Raw genomic sequence first — 27,855 nt, 5'->3', positions numbered from 1 at the left:
GGTGTGCCACAGTGATGGAGCTGGCGAAACGCGTTAACAAAAGATCAGGAAAATCAAGAGCTATGTAATAGCCAGCTGGACCCTGTGTCATTTGAGGATATAGGTAGAAGTGTCATTTTTCTGAAGCTAAAATGGAGGAATGAGGATGAGAGAAACGTACCCCTTGTTACAACCTTAAAGTGATATGAACAAAACTAAATAAGTAAAACCAACAGACTGTACTAGAAATAAATAGACAGAGAGAGTGCGACTATATATTGGAAATTCCCTTGTACAGCTCAGTCTGGCTGCCCCCCAAGTGGGTACAGTCTTCTGTCAGAGAAAGATCACACTACCCATTGATGACCTGTACAGCATCTTTAGAACCGAAGACCAAAAGGTTAACAGGAAGCTTGTTTACATGACAAGTACAAGGAAAGATTGTTAAAGCACACAGGGAACAGTGCCACGATAACGTATAGATAGCAGTACACGAGACTAGCGGGGAAGGGTAGGAATGATAGAAGGGGGTAAGATTACTAAGCAGGGCTTTTCAAAAATACTGAGGCACAATCAGCCACTGGATTTAAAGGGGCAATATTATTAAATACTAAACACACCTGGTTTTCAACGTGATATTATTGCCCATTTAAATCCAGCAGCCAAAGACATGTTTCTGAAAAGCTGTGCTTAGGAAAGTTATCCCAAGGTTCTTTGCTCCAGATAACGCTCTGCAAGGGTTCCATGTGCAAGTATACAAGGGGTGATGGTGATGAGGCCACCAGGTTCAACGTTTATAAAGACAATGATTTGCTGGAATGTGCACCTCACCGCGCACAGAAAGAGCCTATGGTGACTATGAGCTCAAGTAGAAGACCCGGGGATATGGCTGTTATACTGGGCAATAGATACATATCCCAACTCTACTACTACGATGGCCAGACGTAGCCGGAAACGGGGATAAGTTGTGTAATAAGACACTTCTTGTGCTTATAACAGAGTGCACACGGGAATGCCCGTCACTTTCCTAGTGACGCTCTAAAGATAAGAGTCTCCTACATCCCAAACGGTCGTCTTACTATAAAGAGATGACGGAGGGAAAGTTTCGAAGACCCAGAGGATTATTATTACTCTCATTTAAGCATAGCTCCGGGAAGAAATATAACCCCGTATTAGCCATTCTGTGCTGGACTAAACGTTAGTAGTCTGCAATATATTATTGGGAGTCCAAGAACTGTGACATCGCTCTTCAAGTATCCTTCAATGGCGCACTGCGCACTCACAAAGGAAGCGCTGTAAGTATTAGCGCTTCTCATAGAAAGGCCGGCTTCACTACAGCGAGCAGCTGTTATCAGGGGTGACACGATGTCATTTTCGCAATATGTGAAATCTCCTATATAGGATCTATTGTGCGCATCCATCTGCACTATCTGTGCTGATAGAGAGCGATTGCTTCTGTCCATGAACATGAGGCCTTCCTGGAAAATCCGAGGCTGGTAAGGAGGAATCTCATTCGCCAACGTAACAGCTGTAGCTGCCAGGGCCACCTGCGCTCGGAGTAACCACCTCAGTGTCATCCTCCACCCTGATGTAACTGCGCCAGTGTAAGTGTACTTCCGTACGGTGATAATCATCCATAGGATGCGCTGGGGCCACCATTGCTCCAGAAACAGAATATTAAGTAAAAAAATGAATGTAAATATTTAAAAAGCTCTTGTTAATAATGACAAGCCCAATGATGTAGACAACACCCAAGTATGAAATAATTGACCTTTACATACTAAGCTTATATACAGTGATCTGTCTTTCCCATCAGTGGCGCCCGACCTTACTGCCACCAGGACGACAGCGACAGAATGTACAACAAATCTGACACAGACCCTATCTGGAACCAGTACCGACGCATTCCGCACCTGTATTCTCAGTTTTTATTTGCATGGTGTCGTCATCACAAAGAATTATTTTACCTTTTTCACGCTAAGTGAATTCCAGACGTCCTTTGTAGACATAAAGCCATATTCAATTAGGAACAAAAAGCCGTTTTCGGCAAAACTCAATAAATAGCGCCTATTGAGACCTAATACCTCAAAAACCTTCAACAGGGCTAATCGGAGGTACCCATAGTGAACCGCCATGTCAGAGCAGGGGGGGGGGGTAGGTTGGGGTGGAGTGTCAGGCTGAATTCCCCAAAAACGACAGGACTTTTCGCCTGCTTGAGTTTTGACTGGTTCCGTTTTTGTCGATTTCAAATTGAATATGGGGATATGCTGGGACGTGAGCGATACTTTTTCACACAGAAAAGTGGCGAAGACGGCGAATAGTCTGCAACTGACTTTTCGCTCCAAATTGAATACGAGCCATAGTTTTGAAAAAAGGGTAAAACATTTTTATTAAATGCGCTTTTTTTGGAATTCACCCCATTGATCCTGTAACAAAATGAATTCAACCAATAAAAACAATCTTTTTATTTTCTCATCGGCAACGATTACAGGCGCACCAAGACTGTGTTTGTGAGAGATCTACACGTAACAGTAAGAATCGGGAGTGACTGTTGTGCGGCACTGCGGGAGGCAGAGGCTCACCTACCTGTCTTGGGCTCCCGGATGGCAGCGAGATGAGGGCTCTCCACAGTCCCATACACCACTGGGCTGTGCTCAGGAGCCTGGCTGGGCAGCTGCTGGGATTTGAAGTACAAAAGAGGGTGATAATGAGCGCGGGAACAGAAAAACTGGCAAAACGGTGAGAAGAAGCAGCACAGGTACAGAGCGAGCAGAGCCGAGAGATCACAAGACAGTGACCGGGGACACGGGGTGAGGCAGGGGGCGACATGAAAGGGGGAAAAGGGGAGAGGGAGAAATTAGAGCAAAAATTAAGCAGAAATCACAAAATAAAAAGGATTCAATTTAAGTAAATTTAAGGTGAGGGAGGACAGGAAACAGAAATAAGAAGAGAGAGACACATTACAATCAGCGACAACGTCCACAAACACTGTAACAGTATTCTCTGTATGCTGGGCAGAAGAGCTTACACTTCTCTCTCATGGACACATGTAGTCAGAACACATCATAACCAGACCTCTAGGGTGAATTCTCATCTCATCGCTCTAGGAAAACGCTGATTGCTTCCGGTCTCTGCAGATATTTCAATGCTCATGACAACGGCTTAGGGAAATATCTCCAGAGGTCGGCAATCAGTGACCCGTCTGACGGACTTACAGAGGGGGGACTGTGAGGGGCGGGGGTGATTTCTGAGAATTTTATTGAACTTCATGAGAGTTTTGAAATAATGTCCAGTGTGTATGATAATTCCCAGTTAGAGGGCTGTGATCACTGAGTATTATAGAGAGCAGACAGACCCCTCAATAAGAACAATGTCTGTATACAGCATTCCCTATATACACATTCTCCCGGCCCAACCAATGCATTACTCTGGACATGTAGACTGGTTACAGCAGATACATTATACATACATCTGCCTGGCATCGCTGGCTGAGAGAACACAGCTGTTATACTGACATACAAATAGTCCCGCCCCTCATACAAACACCTGTGACCTCATTCTTCCCTCTACATTGACGTGTGACTAGAAAAGACGGAAAGGCTGGTGTCCCTGACACCTAGTCCCGCCCCCTCGTCCATTCACCAGTGTGACCTCATCCTTCTCTTTACGTGAGGAGGTGTGGCTAGATGTGACCGACAGGCTGGTGTCCCTGACACCTAGTCACGCCCCCTCATCCATTCACCTGTGTGACCTCATCCTTCTCTTTACTTGAGGTGTGGCTAGATGTGACTGACAGGCTGGTCTCCCTGACACCTAGTCCCGCCCCCTCATCCATTCACCTGTGTGATCTCATCCTTCTCTTTACTTGAGGAGGTGTGGCTAGATGTGACTGACAGGCTGGTCTCCCTGACACCTAATCCCACTATCCGTCCATACACCTGTGTGACCTCATAATTCCCTTTACTTGAGGAGGTGTGGCTAGATGTGACTGGCAGGCTGGTATTACCGCCCCTCATCCATACACCTGTGTGACTAATCCCTTACCTGAGGAGGTGTTGGCGTGGAGCTGGGCCGTAGAATTGGGGGTGTGGGGTTCCTACTGCCTCCCCCAGACATGATTTCCTCAGTAATGTCTTTGCCCCCCTGATTGGGGTCTCGGATGCGGATCTATAAGTAAAGGTGGGGGTAAGTGTTATCTGGAGGTTTATAGAGGCCAGATTACACAGGAGCATGTATGACCGAGTCCTCACCGTCTTCTTCTCCCTCTTGGTGGGTGGCGGGGGCTGCTGTTGCTGCTGCGGAGGCACTATGATGGGTGCAGACTGATACACTGGCTGACTGGGGTAAAACGCGCCGCCTGCAACAGAGCAGCCAATACGGTTAATTGGTGTGAATTCTGAATTTGTGCTGCACTATGGAATACACAGGTGCAATGTTACTACAGTAAATAACAGTTATATGAACATTATTTGTGTATTACATGTGTAAACTACACTACAAATATATAATGTATAATGAAGGAGCTCTGATGTCACAGTTACTAATTGGTGACTATTGAAGTCATCCCTTCAGTGGTTAACAGCAAACCTAATGTATGTGAGTAACGCAAACAGTAATACACACTATTATGGATACTAGAAGTCATCTCCAATATCTCTGGCCTATTGTATGGTTACAGAACTTCTCATGGCTTCTAAGTATGTGGACACCGGGACATCACACCCATGTGCTTGTCCAGCACCTCACTCCCAAACCACGGCCATTAATGTAGAGCTGGTCCGCACTCTCCTAAGGCGGCTTGGCGCTAGGCTGTGGAACATGGCTGCTGTCATTTGCATCTAAGAGCAGCAGTGAGGACAACTATATCTCTAAGCTACGCGTTTCACCACGTATACTCCTTTTACACCAAAGTCCCGGGTCTGACTCGGGATTTGAAACACGTTTCCAACCAGGATTGGACCCCTTTCACATGGCAGCGCCAACCCGGGTTATGCCCGAGGCGGCACCGTTCATACCGGACCCGGGTCTGCAGTGACTAGGGTCTTCTGGCGTTGCAGTGGACGCTTGGAGATTATGTAATCTTCAAGCGACACTGAAGCCAGCCAATCAGGTAGCATGCAGCATGACCCGGGAACGGCCTGTGTCCAACCCTACAAGCTAGCAGTGTTGGATCACCGGGTCCAGGGACAAAAAATCCTGGGCTGACGCGTATTCACGTGCAAAAACCCGGGATTTTCATGTTTGTGTAAAAGGGGTATTAGAGGTCCCCTTCTGTGAACTTGAGTGGCTGCAGCTTTCTAACTGAGCTGTTGCTCCTATATGTTTCCAAGTCACACTAACAGCAGTTGCAGAGCACGGGGCAGCCTCGGGCAGGGCACAAGGGTAAAAAGTGACTTGTCGGAGGAGCAGCATCCTATGGCAGTTCCACGGTGACCTCTTCAGTATGTCCCATTCTACTGCCAGTATGTGACTATGGAGAGTGCATAGCTAAACGCTTAACTCTGGCTCAAGTGGCCAAACACAATAATTACAAGGAGTGTCACATGCCTTTGGCCATGTAGTGTACACACTGTATATAGTTGCAGTAAGATAGATATATAACAATAGTCACCAAAGAGTAAAAAAAAAAATACTCATGAAAATCATAAATTTATTATAGCAGAAAAAGCCCACAAGAGAGACTATACTTAGCGCGCCTTCTTCAGGTTCTCAGAGGGGACTCCTGGTGTAGTGGATGAGGGTATCTCTGGACTTACCATACGGGGAAGAGAAGTCGCCAGGCCCAGGGCCAGGATAGAATGGACTAGGCCCCGGAGGCTGCACTTGATACTGCTGCGGAGGTCCCACATAAGGGGGAGTGCTGTGCCGGTACTGGGGGGAAAGAGCAGGACGTTAGCACCACAGTGAGCGAAGATGGAAAGGATGAGTGACGGAGAACTATCCTCGTACCTGGGGGATACAGTATTGAGGACCCTGTGGCATTGCATATGGCATTGGCAGATGGTTGACCATCATGATGTGCTGGTTGGTCTGGTAGACAGCGGTGGGTGTCTGGGCACCGGTTCTGATGGAGGGGTTACTGTTCTGTATGGCTGCACGTTGTGGCTGGATCTGTGACCTCGGGAAAAACTGCACAGAGAGAAGGAACATGGACACACGTGAGGAACAACAATCCCCATCTCTGAGAGCGCGTGACAATGTGTTAGTGCTAGGAAGTCTGAGACTAGGTCATCTAGAGTATGACCAAGTATACACCTACTGTGCAGGATTGTGTATGTACGTGTGCATGAGCTCAGTGATCTCGTGTGAGTGTGTGCATAAGGTGAGTGCACTAACGTGAGTTTAAGTGCGCATGATGTAAGTGTACATAAGGTAAGTGATCTAGTGAGCATAAGGGTGCAACATGTAAGTGATCTAGTGGGTGTGTGTATAAAGTGATCTAGTGAGTAAATGTGCATGAGCTCAGTGATCTCGTGTGAGTGTGTGCATAAGGTAGGTGCACTAACGGGAGTATAAGGGTGCATGATGTAAGTGATCTAGTGGGTGTAAGTGTGTACAAAGTGATCTAGTGAGTAAATGTGCATGAGGTCAGTGATCTCATGTGAGTGTGTACATAAGGTAAGTGAACTAATGCGAGTTTAAATACGCATGATGTAAGTGATCTACTGTGCAGGATTGTGTTAGCGTGCATAAGGTAAGTGAGCTAGTGCGTGTAAGTGATCTATAGTGTGAGTGAGCTTGAAGGCAGTAATAGCGTATAGCAAACTATAGTGTATATCACTTGTTGTGTAAGTAAGCTATAGTGTGAAGAAGCTAGTGAGCAGCAGTAGCGTATAGCGAGCTATAATGTATAAATCAGTGTGTGCAAGTGATCTATAGTGAGAGCGAGCTTGTGAGCAGCAGTAGCGTATAGCGAGCTATAGTGTATATCTCAGTGTGTGCAAGTGATCTATAGTGAGAGCGAGCTTGTGAGCAGCAGTAGCGTATAGCGAGCTATAGTGTATATCTCAGTGTGTGCAAGTGATCTATAGTGAGAGTGAGCTTGTGAGCAGCAGTAGCGTATAGCGAGCTATAGTGTATATCTCAGTGTGTGCAAGTGATCTATAGTGTGAGTGAGCTTGTGAGCAGCAGTGGCGTATAGCGAGCTATAGTGTATATCTCAGTGTGTGCAAGTGATCTATAGTGTGAGTGAGCTTGTGAGCAGCAGTAGCGTATAGCGAGCTATAGTGTATATCTCAGTGTGTGCAAGTGATCTATAGTGAGAGCGAGCTTGTGAGCAGCAGTAGCGTATAGCGAGCTATAGTGTATATCTCTGTGTGTGCAAGTGATCTATAGTGTGAGTGAGCTTGTGAGCAGTAATAGCGTATAGCGAGCTATAGTGTATATCTCAGTGTGTGCAAGTGATCTATAGTGAGAGTGAGCTTGTGAGCAGCAGTAGCGTATAGCGAGCTATAGTGTATATCTCAGTGTGTGCAAGTGATCTATAGTGAGAGCGAGCTTGTGAGCAGCAGTAGCGTATAGCGAGCTATAGTGTATATCTCTGTGTGTGCAAGTGATCTATAGTGAGAGTGAGCAGTAATAGCGTATAGCGAGCTATAGTGTATATCTCTGTGTGTGCAAGTGATCTATAGTGTGAGTGAGCTTGTGAGCAGTAATAGCGTATAGCGAGCTATAGTGTATATCTCAGTGTGTGCAAGTGATCTATAGTGAGAGTGAGCTTGTGAGCAGCAGTGGCATATAGCGAGCTATAGTGTATATCTCTGTGTGTGTAAAGTGATCTATAGTGAGAGCGAGCTTGTGAGCAGCAGTAGCGTATAGCGAGCTATAGTGTATATCTCTGTGTGTGCAAGTGATCTATAGTGTGAGTGAGCTTGTGAGCAGCAGTAGCGTATAGCGAGCTATAGTGTATATCTCTGTGTGTGCAAGTGATCTATAGTGTGAGTGAGCTTGTGAGCAGTAATAGCGTATAGCGAGCTATAGTGTATATCTCAGTGTGTGCAAGTGATCTATAGTGAGAGCGAGCTTGTGAGCAGCAGTAGCGTATAGCGAGCTATAGTGTATATCTCTGTGTGTGCAAGTGATCTATAGTGAGAGCGAGCTTGTGAGCAGTAATAGCGTATAGCGAGCTATAGTGTATATCTCAGTGTGTGTAAAGTGATCTATAGTGAGAGCGAGCTTGTGAGCAGTAATAGCGTATAGCGAGCTATAGTGTATATCTCAGTGTGTGCAAGTGATCTATAGTGTGAGTGAGCTTGTGAGCAGCAGTGGCGTATAGCGAGCTATAGTGTATATCTCTGTGTGTGTAAAGTGATCTATAGTGTGAGTGAGCTTGTGAGCAGTAATAGCGTATAGCGAGCTATAGTGTATATCTCAGTGTGTGCAAGTGATCTATAGTGAGAGCGAGCTTGTGAGCAGCAGTGGCATATAGCGAGCTATAGTGTATATCTCTGTGTGTGTAAAGTGATCTATAGTGAGAGCGAGCTTGTGAGCAGCAGTAGCGTATAGCGAGCTATAGTGTATATCTCAGTGTGTGCAAGTGATCTATAGTGTGAGTGAGCTTGTGAGCAGCAGTAGCGTATAGCGAGCTATAGTGTATATCTCAGTGTGTGCAAGTGATCTATAGTGAGAGCGAGCTTGTGAGCAGCAGTAGCGTATAGCGAGCTATAGTGTATATCTCAGTGTGTGCAAGTGATCTATAGTGAGAGCGAGCTTGTGAGCAGCAGTAGCGTATAGCGAGCTATAGTGTATATCTCAGTGTGTGCAAGTGATCTATAGTGAGAGCGAGCTTGTGAGCAGCAGTAGCGTATAGCGAGCTATAGTGTATATCTCAGTGTGTGCAAGTGATCTATAGTGTGAGTGAGCTTGTGAGCAGCAGTAGCGTATAGCGAGCTATAGTGTATATCTCAGTGTGTGCAAGTGATCTATAGTGTGAGTGAGCTTGTGAGCAGTAATAGCGTATAGCGAGCTATAGTGTATATCTCAGTGTGTGTAAAGTGATCTATAGTGTGAGTGAGCTTGTGAGCAGTAATAGCGTATGCAAATAACGTACTGCAGGTACCATTCACTCATCTGATCAGCACACAATCTGCCCTGGATGCTGCAGAAGATCGTTGTAGTGTATCTATCATTACACACGAAGATCAGGAACCCTGCATACTGCAGCGGATCACTGAGGTGTGTACCTAGCAAAACACACTGAGATAATCAGCCCTGATGCTGCAGCAGATCACTGAGGTGTGTACCTATCATTACACAGTGAGATAATCAGCCCTGGATGCTGCACCTGGTCACTGAGGTGTGTACTTAGCATTACATACTGAGATAATCAGCCCTGGATGCTGCACCTGGTCACTGAGGTGTGTACCTAGCAAAACACACTGAGATAATCAGCCCTGATGCTGCAGCAGATCACTGAGGTGTGTACCTATCATTACACAGTGAGATAATCAGCCCTGGATGCTGCACCTGGTCACTGAGGTGTGTACTTAGCATTACATACTGAGATAATCAGCCCTGGATGCTGCACCTGGTCACTGAGGTGTGTACCTAGCAAAACACACTGAGATAATCAGCCCTGGATGCTGCAGCAGATCACTGAGGTGTGTACCTATCATTACACACTGAGATAATCAGCCCTGGATGCTGCAGCAGATCACTGACGTGTGTACCTATCATTACACACTGAGATAATCAGCCCTGGATGCTGCAGCAGATCACTGACGTGTGTACCTATCATTACACAGTGAGATAATCAGCCCTGGATGCTGCAGCAGATCACTGACGTGTGTACCTAGCATTACACAGTGAGATAATCAGCCCTGGATGCTGCAGCAGATCACTGAGGTGTGTACCTAGCATTACACACTGAGCTAATCAGCAGATCACTGAGGTGTGTACCTAGCATTACACAGTGAGATAATCAGCCCTGGATGCTGCACCTGGTCACTGAGGTGTGTACCTAGCATTACACAGTGAGATAATCAGCCCTGGATGCTGCACCTGGTCACTGAGGTGTGTACTTAGCATTACATACTGAGATAATCAGCCCTGGATGCTGCACCTGGTCACTGAGGTGTGTACCTAGCAAAACACACTGAGATAATCAGCCCTGGATGCTGCAGCAGATCACTGAGGTGTGTACCTAGCATTACACAGTGAGATAATCAGCCCTGGATGCTGCAGCAGATCACTGAGGTGTGTACCTAGCATTACACAGTGAGATAATCAGCCCTGGATGCTGCAGCAGATCACTGAGGTGTGTACCTAGCATTACACACTGAGCTAATCAGCAGATCACTGAGGTGTGTACCTAGCATTACACAGTGAGATAATCAGCCCTGGATGCTGCACCTGGTCACTGAGGTGTGTACCTAGCATTACACAGTGAGATAATCAGCCCTGGATGCTGCACCTGGTCACTGAGGTGTGTACCTAGAAAAACACACTGAGATAATCAGCCCTGGATGCTGCAGCAGATCACTGACGTGTGTACCTAGCATTACACACTGAGATAATCAGCCCTGGATGCTGCAGCAGATCACTGAGGTGTGTACTTAGCATTACACACTGAGATAATCAGCCCTGGATGCTGCAGCAGATCACTGAGGTGTGTACTTAGCATTACACACTGAGATAATCAGCCCTGGATGCTGCAGCAGATCACTGACGTGTGTACCTAGCATTACACACTGAGATAATCAGCTCTGGATGCTGCAGCAGATCACTGACATGTGTACCTATCATTACACACTGAGATAACCAGCCCTGGATGCTGCAGCAGATCACTGACGTGTGTACCTATCATTACACACTGAGATAATCAGCCCTGGATGCTGCAGCAGATCACTGACGTGTGTACCTATCATTACACACTGAGATAATCAGCCCTGGATGCTGCAGCAGATCACTGACGTGTGTACTTAGCATTACACAGTGAGATAATCAGCCCTGGATGCTGCAGCGGATCACTGAGGTGTGTACCTAGCATTACACAGTGAGATAATCAGCCCTGGATGCTGCAGCAGATCACTGAGGTGTGTACCTAGCATTACACACTGAGCTAATCAGCAGATCACTGAGGTGTGTACCTAGCATTACACAGTGAGATAATCAGCCCTGGATGCTGCACCTGGTCACTGAGGTGTGTACTTAGCATTACACACTGAGATAATCAGCCCTGGATGCTGCAGCAGATCACTGACGTGTGTACCTAGCATTACACAGTGAGATAATCAGCCCTGGATGCTGCACCTGGTCACTGAGGTGTGTACCTAGCATTACACAGTGAGATAATCAGCCCTGGATGCTGCAGCAGATCACTGAGGTGTGTACCTAGCATTACACACTGAGCTAATCAGCAGATCACTGAGGTGTGTACCTAGCATTACACAGTGAGATAATCAGCCCTGGATGCTGCACCTGGTCACTGAGGTGTGTACCTAGCATTACACAGTGAGATAATCAGCCCTGGATGCTGCACCTGGTCACTGAGGTGTGTACTTAGCATTACATACTGAGATAATCAGCCCTGGATGCTGCACCTGGTCACTGAGGTGTGTACCTAGCAAAACACACTGAGATAATCAGCCCTGGATGCTGCAGCAGATCACTGAGGTGTGTACCTAGCATTACACAGTGAGATAATCAGCCCTGGATGCTGCAGCAGATCACTGAGGTGTGTACCTAGCATTACACAGTGAGATAATCAGCCCTGGATGCTGCAGCAGATCACTGAGGTGTGTACCTAGCATTACACACTGAGCTAATCAGCAGATCACTGAGGTGTGTACCTAGCATTACACAGTGAGATAATCAGCCCTGGATGCTGCACCTGGTCACTGAGGTGTGTACCTAGCATTACACAGTGAGATAATCAGCCCTGGATGCTGCACCTGGTCACTGAGGTGTGTACCTAGAAAAACACACTGAGATAATCAGCCCTGGATGCTGCAGCAGATCACTGACGTGTGTACCTAGCATTACACACTGAGATAATCAGCCCTGGATGCTGCAGCAGGTCACTGAGGTGTGTACCTATCATTACACACTGAGATAATCAGCCCTGGATGCTGCAGCAGATCACTGAGGTGTGTACTTAGCATTACACACTGAGATAATCAGCCCTGGATGCTGCAGCAGATCACTGAGGTGTGTACTTAGCATTACACACTGAGATAATCAGCCCTGGATGCTGCAGCAGATCACTGACGTGTGTACCTAGCATTACACACTGAGATAATCAGCTCTGGATGCTGCAGCAGATCACTGACATGTGTACCTATCATTACACACTGAGATAATCAGCAGATCACTGAGGTGTGTACCTAGCATTACACAGTGAGATAATCAGCCCTGGATGCTGCACCTGGTCACTGAGGTGTGTACTTAGCATTACACACTGAGATAATCAGCCCTGGATGCTGCAGCAGATCACTGACGTGTGTACCTAGCATTACACAGTGAGATAATCAGCCCTGGATGCTGCACCTGGTCACTGAGGTGTGTACCTAGCATTACACACTGAGCTGATCAGCAGATCACTGAGGTGTGTACCTAGCATTACACAAAGTGAGATAATCACCCTGGATGCTGCACCTGGTCACTGAGGTGTGTACCTAGCATTACACACTGAGCTGATCAGCAGATCACTGAGGTGTGTACCTAGCATTACACAAAGTGAGATAATCACCCTGGATGCTGCAGCGGATCACAGAGGTGTGTACCTAGCATTACACACTGAGATAATCAGCCCTGGATGCTGCAGTGATCATTGAGGTGTGTACTTAGCATTACACACTGAGATAATCAGCCCTGGATGCTGCACCTGATCACTGAGGTGTGTACCTAGCATTACACACTGAGCTAATTAGCCCTGGATGCTGCACCTGATCACTGAGGTGTGTACCTAGCATTACATACTGAGATAATCAGCCCTGGATGCTGCACCTGGTCACTGAGGTGTGTACTTAGCATTACACACTGAGATAATCAGCCCTGGATGCTGCAGCAGATCACTGACGTGTGTACCTAGCATTACACACTGAGATAATCAGCCCTGGATGCTGCACCTGATCACTGAGGTGTGTACCTAGCATTACACACTGAGATAATCAGCCCTGGATGCTGCAGCAGATCACTGACGTGTGTACCTAGCATTACACACTGAGATAATCAGCCCTGGATGCTGCACCTGGTCACTGAGGTGTGTACTTAGCATTACACACTGAGATAATCAGCCCTGGATGCTGCAGCGGATCACTGACGTGTGTACCTAGCATTACATACTGAGATAATCACCCTGGATGCTGCAGCGGATCACTGAGGTGTGTACCTAGCATTACACAGTGAGATAATCAGCCCTGGATGCTGCACCTGGTCACTGAGGTGTGTACCTAGCATTACACACTGAGCTGATCAGCAGATCACTGAGGTGTGTACCTAGCATTACACAAAGTGAGATAATCACCCTGGATGCTGCACCTGGTCACTGAGGTGTGTACCTAGCATTACACACTGAGCTGATCAGCAGATCACTGAGGTGTGTACCTAGCATTACACAGTGAGATAATCAGCCCTGGATGCTGCACCTGGTCACTGAGGTGTGTACCTAGCATTACACACTGAGCTGATCAGCAGATCACTGAGGTGTTTACCTAGCATTACACAAAGTGAGATAATCACCCTGGATGCTGCAGCGGATCACTGAGGTGTGTACCTAGCATTACACACTGAGATAATCAGCCCTGGATGCTGCAGTGATCATTGAGGTGTGTAATTAGCATTACACACTGAAATAATCAGCCCTGGATGCTGCACCTGATCACTGAGGTGTGTACCTAGCATTACACACTGAGCTAATTAGCCCTGGATGCTGCACCTGATCACTGAGGTGTGTACCTAGCATTACATACTGAGATAATCAGCCCTGGATGCTGCACCTGATCACTGAGGTGTGTACCTAGCATTACACACTGAGATAATCAGCCCTGGATGCTGCAGCAGATCACTGACGTGTGTACCTAGCATTACACAGTGAGATAATCAGCCCTGGATGCTGCACCTGGTCACTGAGGTGTGTACCTAGCATTACACACTGAGCTGATCAGCAGATCACTGAGGTGTGTACCTAGCATTACACAAAGTGAGATAATCACCCTGGATGCTGCACCTGGTCACTGAGGTGTGTACCTAGCATTACACACTGAGCTGATCAGCAGATCACTGAGGTGTGTACCTAGCATTACACAAAGTGAGATAATCACCCTGGATGCTGCACCTGGTCACTGAGGTGTGTACCTAGCATTACACACTGAGCTGATCAGCGGATCACTGACGTGTGTACCTAGCATTACATACTGAGATAATCAGCCCTGGATGCTGCAGCAGATCACTGACGTGTGTACCTAGCATTACACACTGAGATAATCAGCCCTGGATGCTGCAGCAGATCACTGACGTGTGTACCTATCATTACACACTGAGATAACCAGCCCTGGATGCTGCAGCAGATCACTGACGTGTGTACCTAGCATTACACACTGAGATAATCAGCCCTGGATGCTGCAGCAGATCACTGACGTGTGTACCTATCATTACACACTGAGATAATCAGCCCTGGATGCTGCAGCAGATCACTGACGTGTGTACCTAGCATTACACACTGAGATAATCAGCCCTGGATGCTGCAGCAGATCACTGACGTGTGTACCTATCATTACACACTGAGATAATCAGCCCTGGATGCTGCAGCAGATCACTGACGTGTGTACCTAGCATTACACACTGAGATAATCAGCCCTGGATGCTGCAGCAGATCACTGACGTGTGTACCTAGCATTACATACTGAGATAATCAGCCCTGGATGCTGCACCTGGTCACTGAGGTGTGTACTTAGCATTACACACTGAGATAATCAGCCCTGGATGCTGCACCTGATCACTGAGGTGTGTACCTAGCATTACACACTGAGATAATCAGCCCTGGATGCTGCAGCAGATCACTGACGTGTGTACCTAGCATTACACACTGAGATAATCAGCCCTGGATGCTGCAGCAGATCACTGACGTGTGTACCTAGCATTACACACTGAGATAATCAGCCCTGGATGCTGCAGCAGATCACTGACGTGTGTACCTAGCATTACATACTGAGATAATCAGCCCTGGATGCTGCAGCAGATCACTGACGTGTGTACCTATCATTACACACTGAGATAATCAGCCCTGGATGCTGCAGCAGATCACTGACGTGTGTACCTAGCATTACACACTGAGATAATCAGCCCTGGATGCTGCAGCAGATCACTGACGTGTGTACCTATCATTACACACTGAGATAATCAGCCCTGGATGCTGCAGATCACTGACGTGTGTACCTAGCATTACACACTGAGATAATCAGCCCTGGATGCTGCAGCAGATCACTGACGTGTGTACCTAGCATTACATACTGAGATAATCAGCCCTGGATGCTGCACCTGGTCACTGAGGTGTGTACTTAGCATTACACACTGAGATAATCAGCCCTGGATGCTGCACCTGATCACTGAGGTGTGTACCTAGCATTACACACTGAGATAATCAGCCCTGGATGCTGCAGCAGATCACTGACGTGTGTACCTAGCATTACACACTGAGATAATCAGCCCTGGATGCTGCAGCAGATCACTGACGTGTGTACCTAGCATTACACACTGAGATAATCAGCCCTGGATGCTGCAGCAGATCACTGACGTGTGTACCTAGCATTACATACTGAGATAATCAGCCCTGGATGCTGCAGCAGATCACTGACGTGTGTACCTATCATTACACACTGAGATAATCAGCCCTGGATGCTGCAGCAGATCACTGACGTGTGTACCTAGCATTACACAAAGTGAGATAATTAGATAGACCAGCCAATAATCAGCTGCACGGCCGGATTATTGCACAGGGTGTTGCCCACTTAAGTGTGAATGACACTACTTGAAGCATGTGTAATTGCAAGTGAAAGATAGGGTATTGGATTTATTTTGTCTTTGCTCTTACAAAAGTAATACCTGGTCACACTTGGCCCCTATATATTGGGCTCATCAGAAGATAATGGACAAAAAGACATATTTAATATAGTGGCGACCTGACCAGATTGTGCTGCCCGACTATTAAGTGTAATACACCTTAAGGTGCCCATCCACTTAAAGATCTGAAAACGACTGTACGATTACGACATTGTAATCGTGCAGTCGTTTGTCAGTCTGTGATGAGCCTGCACTGAACGAGCAGTCGTTCAGTGCAGGCTCAATCAATCATCTGCAAACATGCTGTACCTGACGTTATCGTCAGGTTGTCCAGCATGTTTGCACGATGATCGATGGCTAAACGACCAGCGGGCACGCACATTGCTGGTCGATTTAGACATTTTTGCAAACGATTTATGAACGATTGAACGATATCGTTCAAGCACTCACATAACTCGTCTAGTGGATGGGCACCTTTAGTCTGGATGCAAGAAAGATAAACCAGTAGCTGGAGTAATGTCAGATTAACACTCACATTGATAAAAAATCTCTTTGCTACTTTCTTCGAAGTGCAGACCAGGGGGTCTCCTGTGTGTGTCTGTGTAACATGTGCAGTAGGTATATTTGAGGAAGTCATATGCTGATTCTATTACTGTTTAAACCACATAGATACTTTGATTCTCAGTGGTAGATCTATGAAAGGAGTAATGCAATTGACCGGTTCCTGTGAAATAAGATTTATTTATATTTTGGGAGACAGTTGTCAGATATGTGCACTCCTGGCATATGGCAGGATTACAGCCTGCTGTATTGTGTCCTCTTACTAAATAAAGAGCTGATGCAGGTCTGTAGGGTAGTTTAGCCTCTGAACGTCAGGAAGGATTGTACTTCTGTGACATCTGTATGTACTTTCTCAAGCACCTCTAGCAAGAGACCTGTCTTTTTGAAGACATATGAGTTATAAACATCTTGCCTGTATGCTGTGACTACCAGAGGGGCACAAATGGAACTCCATTCTCCAGCTATCCTGGATTGAGCCCTGTGTCCCCAAGCTGAAATCATTTGCCAGCTACTCAGTGCAGACTGGTATATAGTGAGGGACCAGCGGAAAGTAGCTGCCAAACAGTTGTTGCAACAGTGTGTCCACATATCCAGAAATAGGTAGGTCCAAGTGCCGGTGGTAGGAACGTGTGGAATGAGAAGTTCCAGGTGTCGTTGTAGGAGCCAGGAGGTAGGCAGCGAGTTATCCGCCCACCATGCAGTTGACTTGAGTCAGTAAGAGGTGGTTACTGATGATGAGTGGAGTCCCTAGGAGTGGTGAAGTACGACCACTCAGGTTACTTAGGGATGAGTATCCAACCCAATTCTATCAGTGTGAAAAATCTGCGATCGCCTGCTAGAGGTTACGGATGGACTGCTGTCCCCGACATTACACCCTACACATCCCCCATCCATACAAGGATAGTCTCTCTGCTAGAGGTTACGGATGGACTGCTGTCCACGACATCTACACCCTACACGTCCCACATCCATACAAGGTAGTCTCTCTGCTAGAGGTTACAGATGGGCTGCTGTCCTCGACATTACACCCTACACGTCCCCCATCCATACAAGGATAGTCTCTCTGCTAGAGGTTACGGATGGGCTGCTGTCCCTGACATCTACACCCTACACGTCCCCCATCCATACAAGGATAGTCTCTCTGCTAGAGGTTACGGATGGGCTGCAGTCCCTGACATCTACACCCTACACGTCCCCCTTCCATACAAGGATAGTCTCTCTGCTAGAGGTTACAGATGGGCTGCTGTCCTCGACATTAAATCCTACACGTTCCCCTTAAATACAAGGATAGTCTCTCTGAGGTTACGGATGGGCTGCAGTCCCTGACATCTACACTCTACACGTCCCCCATCTATACAAGGATAGTCTCTTTGCTAGAGGAGGCTGCTGTCCCCCCCAATATCTACACCCTACATGTTCCCCATCCATACAAAGATGGCCTCTCTGCTAGAGGTTACGGATGGGCTGCTGTCCCTGACATCTATACCCTACACGTCCCCCTTCCATACAAGGATAGTCTCTCTGCTAGAGGAGACTGATGGGCTGCTGTCCCCCTGATATCTACACTCTACATGTTCTCCATCCATACAAAGATGGCCTCTCTGATAAAAGTGAGTGATGGGCTGCTGTCACCTGACATCTGCACCCTACACGTCCCCCTTCCCTACAAGGATAGTCTCTCTGCTAGAGGTTACGGATGGGCTGCTGTCCCCAACATCTACATCCTACACGTCCCCCACCCATACAAGGATAGTCTCTCTGCTAGAGGTTACAGATGGGCTGCTGTCCCTGACATCTACACCCTACACGTCCCCCTTCCATACAAGGATAGTCTCTCTGCTAGAGGTTACAGATGGGCTGCTGTCCCCGACATCTACACCCTACATGTCCCCCACCCATACAAGGATAGTCTCTCTGCTAGAGGAGACTGATGGGCTGCTGTCCCCGACATTACACCCTACACGTCCCCCATCCATACAAGGATAGTCTCTCTGCTAGAGGTTACGGATGGGCTGCTGTCCCCGACATTACACCCTACATGTCCCCCATCCATACAAGGATAGTCTCTGCTAGAGGTTACGGATGGGCTGCTGTCCCTGACATCTACACCCTACACGTCTCCCATCCATACAAGGATAGTCTCTCTGCTAGAGGTTATAGATGGGCTGCAGTCCCTGACATCAACACCCTACACGTCCCCCATCCATACAAGGAAAGTCTCTCTGCCCCCCCATCCATAGAAGGAAAGTCTCTCTGCTAGAGGATACAGATGGGCTGCTGTCCCCGACATTACACCCTACACGTCCCCCTTCCATACAAGGATAGTCTCTCTGCTAGAGGTGACTGATGGGCTGCTGTCCCTGACATCAACACTCTACATGTTCTCCATCCATACAAAGATGGCCTCTCTGATAAATGTGAGTGATGGACTGCTGTCCCTGACATCTACACCCTACACGTCCCCCTTCCATACAAGGATAGTCTCTCTGCTAGAGGTTACAGATGGGCTGCTGTCCCCGACATTATACCCTACATGTCCCCCACCCATACAAGGATAGTCTCTCTGCTAGAGGTTACAGATGGGCTGCTTTCCCTGACATCTACACCCTACACGTCCCCCATCCATACAAGGATAGTCTCTCTGCTAGAGGTTACGGATGGGCTGCTGTCCCCGACATTACACCCTACATGTCCCCCATCCATACAAGGATAGTCTCTGCTAGAGGTTACGGATGGGCTGCTGTCCCTGACATCTACACCCTACACGTCTCCCATCCATACAAGGATAGTCTCTCTGCTAGAGGTTACAGATGGGCTGCAGTCCCTGACATCAACACCCTACACGTCCCCCATCCATACAAGGAAAGTCTCTCTGCCCCCCCATCCATAGAAGGAAAGTCTCTCTGCTAGAGGATACAGATGGGCTGCTGTCCCCGACATTACACCCTACACGTCCCCCTTCCATACAAGGATAGTCTCTCTGCTAGAGGTGACTGATGGGCTGCTGTCCCTGACATCAACACCCTACACGTCCCCCATCCATACAAGGATGGTCTCTGCTAGAGGTTACGGATGGGCTGCTGTCCCTGACATCTACACCCTACACGTCTCCCATCCATACAAGGATAGTCTCTCTGCTAGAGGTTACAGATGGGCTGCAGTCCCTGACATCAACACCCTACACGTCCCCCATCCATACAAGGAAAGTCTCTCTGCCCCCCATCCATACAAGGAAAGTCTCTCTGCTAGAGGATACAGATGGGCTGCTGTCCCCGACATTACACCCTACACGTTCCCCTTCCATACAAGGATAGTCTCTCTGCTAGAGGTGACTGATGGGCTGCTGTCCCTGACATCAACACTCTACATGTTCTCCATCCATACAAAGATGGCCTCTCTGATAAATGTGAGTGATGGACTGCTGTCACCTGACATCTGCACCCTACACGTCCCTCTTCCCTACAAGGATAGTCTCTCTGCTAGAGGTTACAGATGGGCTGCTGTCCCCAACATCTACATCCTACACGTCCCCCATCCATACAAGGATAGTCTCTCTGCTAGAGGAGACCGATGGGCTGCTGTCCCCCCGATATCTACACCCTACACGTTCCCCATCTATACAAAGATGGCCTCTCTGATAAAAGTGAGTTATGGGCTGCTATCACCTGACATCTACACCCTACACGTCCCCCATCCATACAAGGATGACCGACAGGCTGGCCTCCATGATATGCAAGTCTCCCATCCCCCATAACACCTGATAGTAGAGGAAGACAGAATAATGGATGAGAAATCTCTTAAGAAATGTGTGGCAGTTACCTGAATTGGTCTGAATCCTCCCTTGAATGAATGAAAGCAGCAGAGACAGGGGAAGTCAATGGAATATTACACAGAGATCAGTATAACAAGATCAGCACAATTTCCCCAACCTGAGCCCACTGCCCCATAATGCAAATCCCCTCAGTGTTCCCTCTGGAGCTTCAGGGCAGGACATTACTCTATAGGGAACCACTCCCAAACAGCTGTACTCTCAGAAGTGGAACAGTCTATCGGTCTCGATTCTGACGCTAGAGTCTATAAACTATGACGCCAGTCACATACCAGTGACACAATAGAATATCTCGGCTGGGTACAAGGACATAATGTTATCATGCAATGCGATGTTACATGGAGACACATATCATACAATGGATCATTACATTGACATGCCAAACCTCTGGGACAGTGTGCAACAACACAATTAAGACATGTTACATGCCATATGCTCCATGCACTCATCGAGGAGACCAAACACACGGTCCCTGGGTCATCTGTTCGTTACGTTCAGGGAACACAAGTCTCAGCAGACACAGGCAGTTTATAGACTAAGGTGCATATCCACTTAAAATGACCGACATCGTTATCGTTCAATCGTTCATAAATCGGGCATTAAAATGTCGAAAACGACCAGTGATACGCGCTCCCGCTGGTCGTTTTCGGCATCAATCACCGCCTGAACATGCTGGTTAATCTGCCCATAACGACAGATTGGGGATGAGGGAGGGTGCCTGCACTGAATGACATATCGTTCAGTGTAGGCACTGCAGGGTATGGGGAACGACTGTACGATTACAATGTTGAGATCGTACTGTCGTTCCTCTATCGCCTAGTGGATAAGCGGCAGCGTTACTACGCCAGAGACAATCTCATCACTTCTTCTAATCGTTATACAAAATTCCGGTACTAATCCAATTCAATCAAATTTAGAAGGGAATACTAATTTGTAATCATTGATGGGAAATGCTCATCCAGTAATGATCAGACGGATGCCAGTGTGGGGTAATAATGTAGTTATTACGGAACGTATTCCCTGCACAGTGTCTCACATTAATATCATAATGTGTCAGTCACATTACTCCATGGCCGATCTGACACGTATAGTACTGTGTGTGTGTGTATGGTACAGAGTAGCCATCGCCGGTGGTATCACACGCTGACGATCGGTCAATGGTTCTTACACTGATCGTGTTTCCCAATGTAGACTAGTAAAAGATACAAGAGGGATGGAGACCACCCAAAGCAAACCTGGGAATGCGGGGGGGGGGGGGGGGGGCACAAAGGGAGGGCCGGTCTGAGAGGTGCCAATTACGGCGGCAGGTCAGGTAGTTCCGAACGTCGGGCAACCTGTAACCCGGCATCACGCATGTCTGGGAAGATGGGATTATCTGGTTTACCGCCCAGGAGGGAGACTACGGCCTCACAGGCCCGGATGTTCAGGTTACAGAGCAGTTATGGCCACCAAACATGCAGACAGGGCACGGAATCCTGTCACGTGTGAAGCAGGCATGCAATTTCCACATGAAGACGGGGTGCAGTCATATTAGTAAATAATCACCAGGCTTGAACACAGTCAGTCAAATGCTCATATATATCTATTTACTCTGTGGCTCTCTCGGTGACTTTCCACCCACGTTCCCACAACATTAACTTCCTACTAAACCCGTCCTGGTTTGTGTGGTTAGTGCCGGGGCTGATGTGCCCATTTTATCTATAGTATTTCTTACACTCAAAGCAGAATGAATGGTGTCCATCACATATATCACAGGAGTAAGACAGACCTCCTGCAAGGTATTACTCTACCAGCAGGGGGCAGGTCAGCATTAGATCTATTCCCGATGTAATGAGGGAAAGCAGCAGTGACAGGTGATGTAGGTATGGAGCCAATGGGACAGCTCAGACATGGAATATAACCTCAATTTATCTCATATGTGACACATAGACATGTTCCCGTTCTGCTAGCAGATCTGTAAATGTACAATTTAATAATAATAATGCTCATCTGGGGAATTGTCCCTTTTGTTTTTAGATCAGGAGATGGGACCGTATCCTCCCCATAAGCTTAGACCTGGGCGCAGCGTCCCATTGGCTCCGGAACATACAGGTGTTAGTGGGTGGCAGACAGGAGAATGACGGCAGGTACAGTACCTGGTGATGTGTCGGCCGAGGTCCAGCAGCAAACTATAGAGAAGGAGCGAGAAGACAATCACAAAGGACAGAAACACGGCTCACACATGAGATATACAGCAAGCGGACAGGAGGTAAGCAGGATGCATGGGTACACCCCTGCCCCCCACCTCATCAGTGTAAGGAGCAGGTTAGGACTACAGCACGTACAGTATGTACACAAGGTCAGGCGTGCTCATCTCGTATGCTGCCTTCATATATATGGTAAATGTCCGATATATATAAGGAGGAAGCCTGGATGATAACACTAATGTTCAGGATGATGATAACACTACTCTGCGGGATCTCCAGATCCTACAAACCTTATGTACTAAAGTATGGGCGAGGGGTCTGCTGAGTGATACATGAGCTTCGTGTTACTGACACTTACCACATGGGTGTTCTGCCATATTACACACCTTTTATTCATACATGTTATATAGTCACTGGATGCACCACACAAGGCCAGTGCTAGAAATATGACTGCATGCAATAGGGAAATGTCTGCACTATACAACACACAATAATCTGCCTACAGTACAGTTTATTAGAAGACAATGATTAAATCAAAAAGTAACAGAGAACCTGTTACCTACACAGTGAGTCATTTACAGGGCTGAACCCATATTCATGCTCATGCAGCCTATCCAGTCACTTAGAGCCAGTGACATCACTAAGAGTGCAGCCCACCCAGCCACTAGAAGCTAGTGACATCACTGATACTGCAGCCTATCCAGTCACTAGGAGCAAGTGACATCACCGGTACTGCAGCCTATCCAGTCACTAAGAGCCAGTGACATCACTGATACTGCAGCCTATCCAGCCACTAGGAGCCAGTGATATGACTAAGAATGCAGCCTATCCAGTCACTAGGAGCCAGTGACATCACTGAGAATGCAGCCTATCCAGCCACTAGGAGCCAGTGACATCACTGAGAATGCAGCCTATCCAGTCACTAGGAGCCAGGGACATCACTGAGAATGCAGCCTATCCAGTCACTAGGAGCCAGGGACATCACTGAGAATGCAGCCAATCCAATCACTAGAAATCAGTGGGGATGCAGCCTATGAAGTCACTAGGAGTCAGTGACATCGCTGATATTGCAGCCTATCCAGTCACTAGGAGCCAGGGACATCACTGAGAATGCAGCCTATCCAGTCACTAGGAGCCAGTGACATCACTGAGAATGCAGCCTATCCAGTCACTAGGAGCCAGGGACATCACTGAGAATGCAGCCTATCCAGTCACTAGGAGCCAGGGACATCACTGAGAAGTCTAAACAGTCATTAGGTCCAGTGATTCAGAGGGGATGCAGCCCATCCAGTCATTAGGAACCAGTGACATCACTGATAGTGCAGCCTATTCAGTTACTAGGAGCCAGTGACATCACTGAGAATGCAGCCAATCCAGTCACTAGAAATCAGTGGGGATGCAGCCTATGAAGTCACTAGGAGTCAGTGACATCGCTGATATTGCAGCCTATCCAGTCACTAGGAGTCAGTGACATCGCTGATATTGCAGTATATCCAGTCACTAGGAGTCAGTGACATCACTGAGAATGCAGCCTATCAGTGGCAGAGCCAAGGATCGCCCATTGCAATGGTGTGACTATAGGACATTGGCCCTAACACTTGTACAACCAACCACGGCACAAGCTGTGAAATGTAATTATATTCTCCTTGCTACATCCCAGCTGGGACACCATCTCTTACTGAGAACTTGTCATCAATCATTAATATTTTCAGTTACGCTTATCTTGTCTGTGACATGCTATGTCTGTGGGACAGGAGAAGAATAAAGGGGGGGGGGGGGGGGGTTATCCCTGGTCTCTGTTTTAGCTGCAGGCTGGCAGGAGAACTCATGGAGCGATATACACCACGGTCACCGGCAGCAGAGAAGCAGACCAGTGATGTCTCATTTGTGATTTCAGTGTAAACTACATTACAAATCCTTTATATCCTGTATAACCAGCGGTTATGTGATGAATGCTAGCCCCATATCATCTCTCTAGCTGTGTTAGAGCTGCCCCCCCATGTTACATAAAACGCAACTCCCCCTCCCAGCGTCTGTCACTCCATAACTACCCTCTATCGAGGTCAGTGTCCAGCGCTGGAGCACAGTTCACAGTGGGACGACCAGGTTGCAGGTCTTGGTTATATAGACAATACATTTACACCTTCCAGTAGCGCATAGAGGTGGTAGGTGTGCACTTACCGGTGAGCGAGCCTGTGGCTGCGTACTCATTGTCTGTGGTGGCTGAGGATACACCAGTGTGGGTGCCGTAGCGCTCTGCCCCGTGGCATAAGAGGCCTGTACAGGGGAGGAAAGAACAACAAGTGTTATCGAAACATGGGAGCGCCCTTTAGTGCCACACATTCCATGCACTCTGGGAACTTGTCCCTTTCTGAAGCCACTGCTGGGCTGAGCCTGTACCTGGGCAGGTGAACGGGGAAAGTAATAATGGCGCTGTGACTGGGAAGGTGATGGGGAAAGTAATAATGGCGCTGTGACTGGGAAGGTGAATGGGGAAAGTAATAATGGCGCTGTGACTGGGAGGGAGATGGGGAAAGTAATAATGGCGCTGTGACTGGGAAGGTGAATGGGGAAAGTAATAATGGCGCTGTGACTGGGAAGGAGATGGGGAAAGTAATAATGGCGCTGTGACTGGGAAGGTGAACGGGGAAAGTAATAATGGCGCTGTGACTGGGAAGGTGATGGGGAAAGTAATAATGGCGCTGTGACTGGGAAGGTGAACGGGGAAAGTAATAATGGCGCTGTGACTGGGAAGGTGAACGGGGAAAGTAATAATGGCGCTGTGACTGGGAAGGTGATGGGGAAAGTAATAATGGCGCTGTGACTGGGAAGGTGATGGGGAAAGTAATAATGGCGCTGTGACTGGGAAGGAGATGGGGAAAGTAATAATGGCGCTGTGACTGGGAAGGTGAACGGGGAAAGTAATAATGGCGCTGTGACTGGGAAGGTGATGGGGAAAGTAATAATGGCGCTGTGACTGGGAAGGTGAACGGGGAAAGTAATAATGGCGCTGTGACTGGGAAGGTGAACGGGGAAAGTAATAATGGCGCTGTGACTGGGAAGGTGACGGGGAAAGTAATAATGGCGCTGTGACTGGGAAGGTGACGGGGAAAGTAATAATGGCGCTGTGACTGGGAAGGTGAACGGGGAAAGTAATAATGGCGCTGTGACTGGGAAGGTGACGGGGAAAGTAATAATGGCGCTGTGACTGGGAAGGTGATGGGGAAAGTAATAATGGCGCTGTGACTGGGAAGGTGATGGGGAAAGTAATAATGGCGCTGTGACTGGGAAGGTGAACGGGGAAAGTAATAATGGCGCTGTGACTGGGAAGGTGAACGGGGAAAGTAATAATGGCGCAGTGACTGGGAAGGTGATGGGGAAAGTAATAATGGCGCTGTGACTGGGAAGGTGATGGGGAAAGTAATAATGGCGCTGTGACTTGGAAGGTGAACGGGGAAAGTAATAATGGCGCTGTGACTGGGAAGGTGATGGGGAAAGTAATAATGGCGCTGTGACTGGGAAGGTGATGGGGAAAGTAATAATGGCGCTGTGACTGGGAAGGTGAACGGGGAAAGTAATAATGGCGCTGTGACTGGGAAGGTGATGGGGAAAGTAATAATGGCGCTGTGACTGGGAAGGTGATGGGGAAAGTAATAATGGCGCTGTGACTGGGAAGGAGATGGGGAAAGTAATAATGGCGCTGTGACTGGGAAGGAGATGGGGAAAGTAATAATGGCGCTGTGACTGGTAAGGTGATGGGGAAAGTAATAATGGCGCTGTGACTGGGAAGGTGAACGGGGAAAGTAATAATGGCGCTGTGACTGGGAAGGTGATGGGGAAAGTAATAATGGCGCTGTGACTGGGAAGGTGATGGGGAAAGTAATAATGGCGCTGTGACTGGGAAGGTGATGGGGAAAGTAATAATGGCGCTGTGACTGGGAAGGTGATGGGGAAAGTAATAATGGCGCTGTGACTGGGAAGGTGACGGGGAAAGTAATAATGGCGCTGTGACTGGGAAGGTGATGGGGAAAGTAATAATGGCGCTGTGACTGGGAAGGTGAACGGGGAAAGTAATAATGGCGCTGTGACTGGGAAGGTGAACGGGGAAAGTAATAATGGCGCTGTGACTGGGAAGGTGATGGGGAAAGTAATAATGGCGCTGTGACTGGGAAGGTGATGGGGAAAGTAATAATGGTGCTGTGACTGGGAAGGTGATGGGGAAAGTAATAATGGCGCTGTGACTGGGAAGGTGAACGGGGAAAGTAATAATGGCGCTGTGACTGGGAAGGTGATGGGGAAAGTAATAATGGCGCTGTGACTGGGAAGGTGAACGCAGCAGCAGAACATTTCCAGGACAGAGGACAATTCTTAGTACAGAAAAACATACATATATACATACACACACATATATATATATATATACATACACACAGCTGCAAGGTGCAACTACTACTATTCTGTATGTTGGCTATAATGCTCAGTATCTGTTCTTATTCTGTATATATAGACAGCTACACAGTACAACTGCTACTATTCTGTATGTTGGCTATAATGCTCAGTATATGTTCTTATTCTGTATATATAGACAGCTACACAGTACAACTGCTACTATTCTGTATGTTCTGTATAATTGTCAGTATATGTTCTTATTCTGTATATATAGACAGCTACACAGTACAACTGCTACTATTCTGTATGTTGGCTATAATGCTCAGTATCTGTTCTTATTCTGTATATATAGACAGCTACACAGTACAACTGCTACTATTCTGTATGTTGGCTATAATGCTCAGTATATGTTCTTATTCTGTATATATAGACAGCTACACAGTACAACTGCTACTATTCTGTATGTTGGCTATAATGCTCAGTATATGTTCTTATTCTGTATATATAGACAGCTACACAGTACAACTGCTACTATTCTGTATGTTCTGTATAATTGTCAGTATATGTTCTTATTCTGTATATATAGACAGCTACACAGTACAACTGCTACTATTCTGTATGTTGGCTATAATGCTCAGTATATGTTCTTATTCTGTATATATAGACAGCTACACAGTACAACTGCTACTATTCTGTATGTTCTGTATAATTGTCAGTATATGTTCTTATTCTGTATATATAGACAGCTACACAGTACAACTGCTACTATTCTGTATGTTTTGTATAATTGTCAGTATATGTTCTTATTCTGTATATATAGTCAGCTACACAGTACAACTGCTACTATTCTGTATGTTGGCTATAATGCTCAGTATCTGTTCTTATTCTGTATATATAGACAGCTACACAGTA

The 27,855-nt window shown here is 47.3% G+C and overlaps 1 protein-coding gene across 5 annotated transcripts in view; it reads right to left on the bottom strand.

The window, feature by feature from the left end:
* EIF4G3 (eukaryotic translation initiation factor 4 gamma 3) overlaps positions 1-27,855 on the bottom strand; it is a 127,392-nt gene that overhangs the window by 56,714 nt on the left and 42,823 nt on the right. For 2 of the 5 annotated variants that reach the window (XM_088462079.1, XM_088462083.1), the window contains 8 exons: positions 24,736-24,831; positions 22,504-22,536; positions 20,359-20,379; positions 5,929-6,108; positions 5,736-5,850; positions 4,230-4,336; positions 4,024-4,146; positions 2,566-2,656 (listed from right to left, as the gene is read on the bottom strand). In XM_088462079.1, the coding sequence (XP_088318205.1) occupies positions 2,566-2,656; positions 4,024-4,146; positions 4,230-4,336; positions 5,736-5,850; positions 5,929-6,108; positions 20,359-20,379; positions 22,504-22,536; positions 24,736-24,831 (766 nt within the window). The remainder of the gene's footprint in view (positions 1-2,565; positions 2,657-4,023; positions 4,147-4,229; positions 4,337-5,735; positions 5,851-5,928; positions 6,109-20,358; positions 20,380-22,503; positions 22,537-24,735; positions 24,832-27,855) is intronic. The other 3 variants (XM_088462080.1, XM_088462081.1, XM_088462082.1) reach the window with 3 other exon arrangements.

This window comes from Taudactylus pleione, unplaced genomic scaffold (genome assembly GCF_031769625.1).
Source record: "Taudactylus pleione unplaced genomic scaffold, aTauple2 ptg001146l, whole genome shotgun sequence".
Taxonomy (NCBI): domain Eukaryota; kingdom Metazoa; phylum Chordata; class Amphibia; order Anura; family Myobatrachidae; genus Taudactylus; species Taudactylus pleione.
This window is presented reverse-complemented; position numbering and strand designations above follow the sequence as displayed.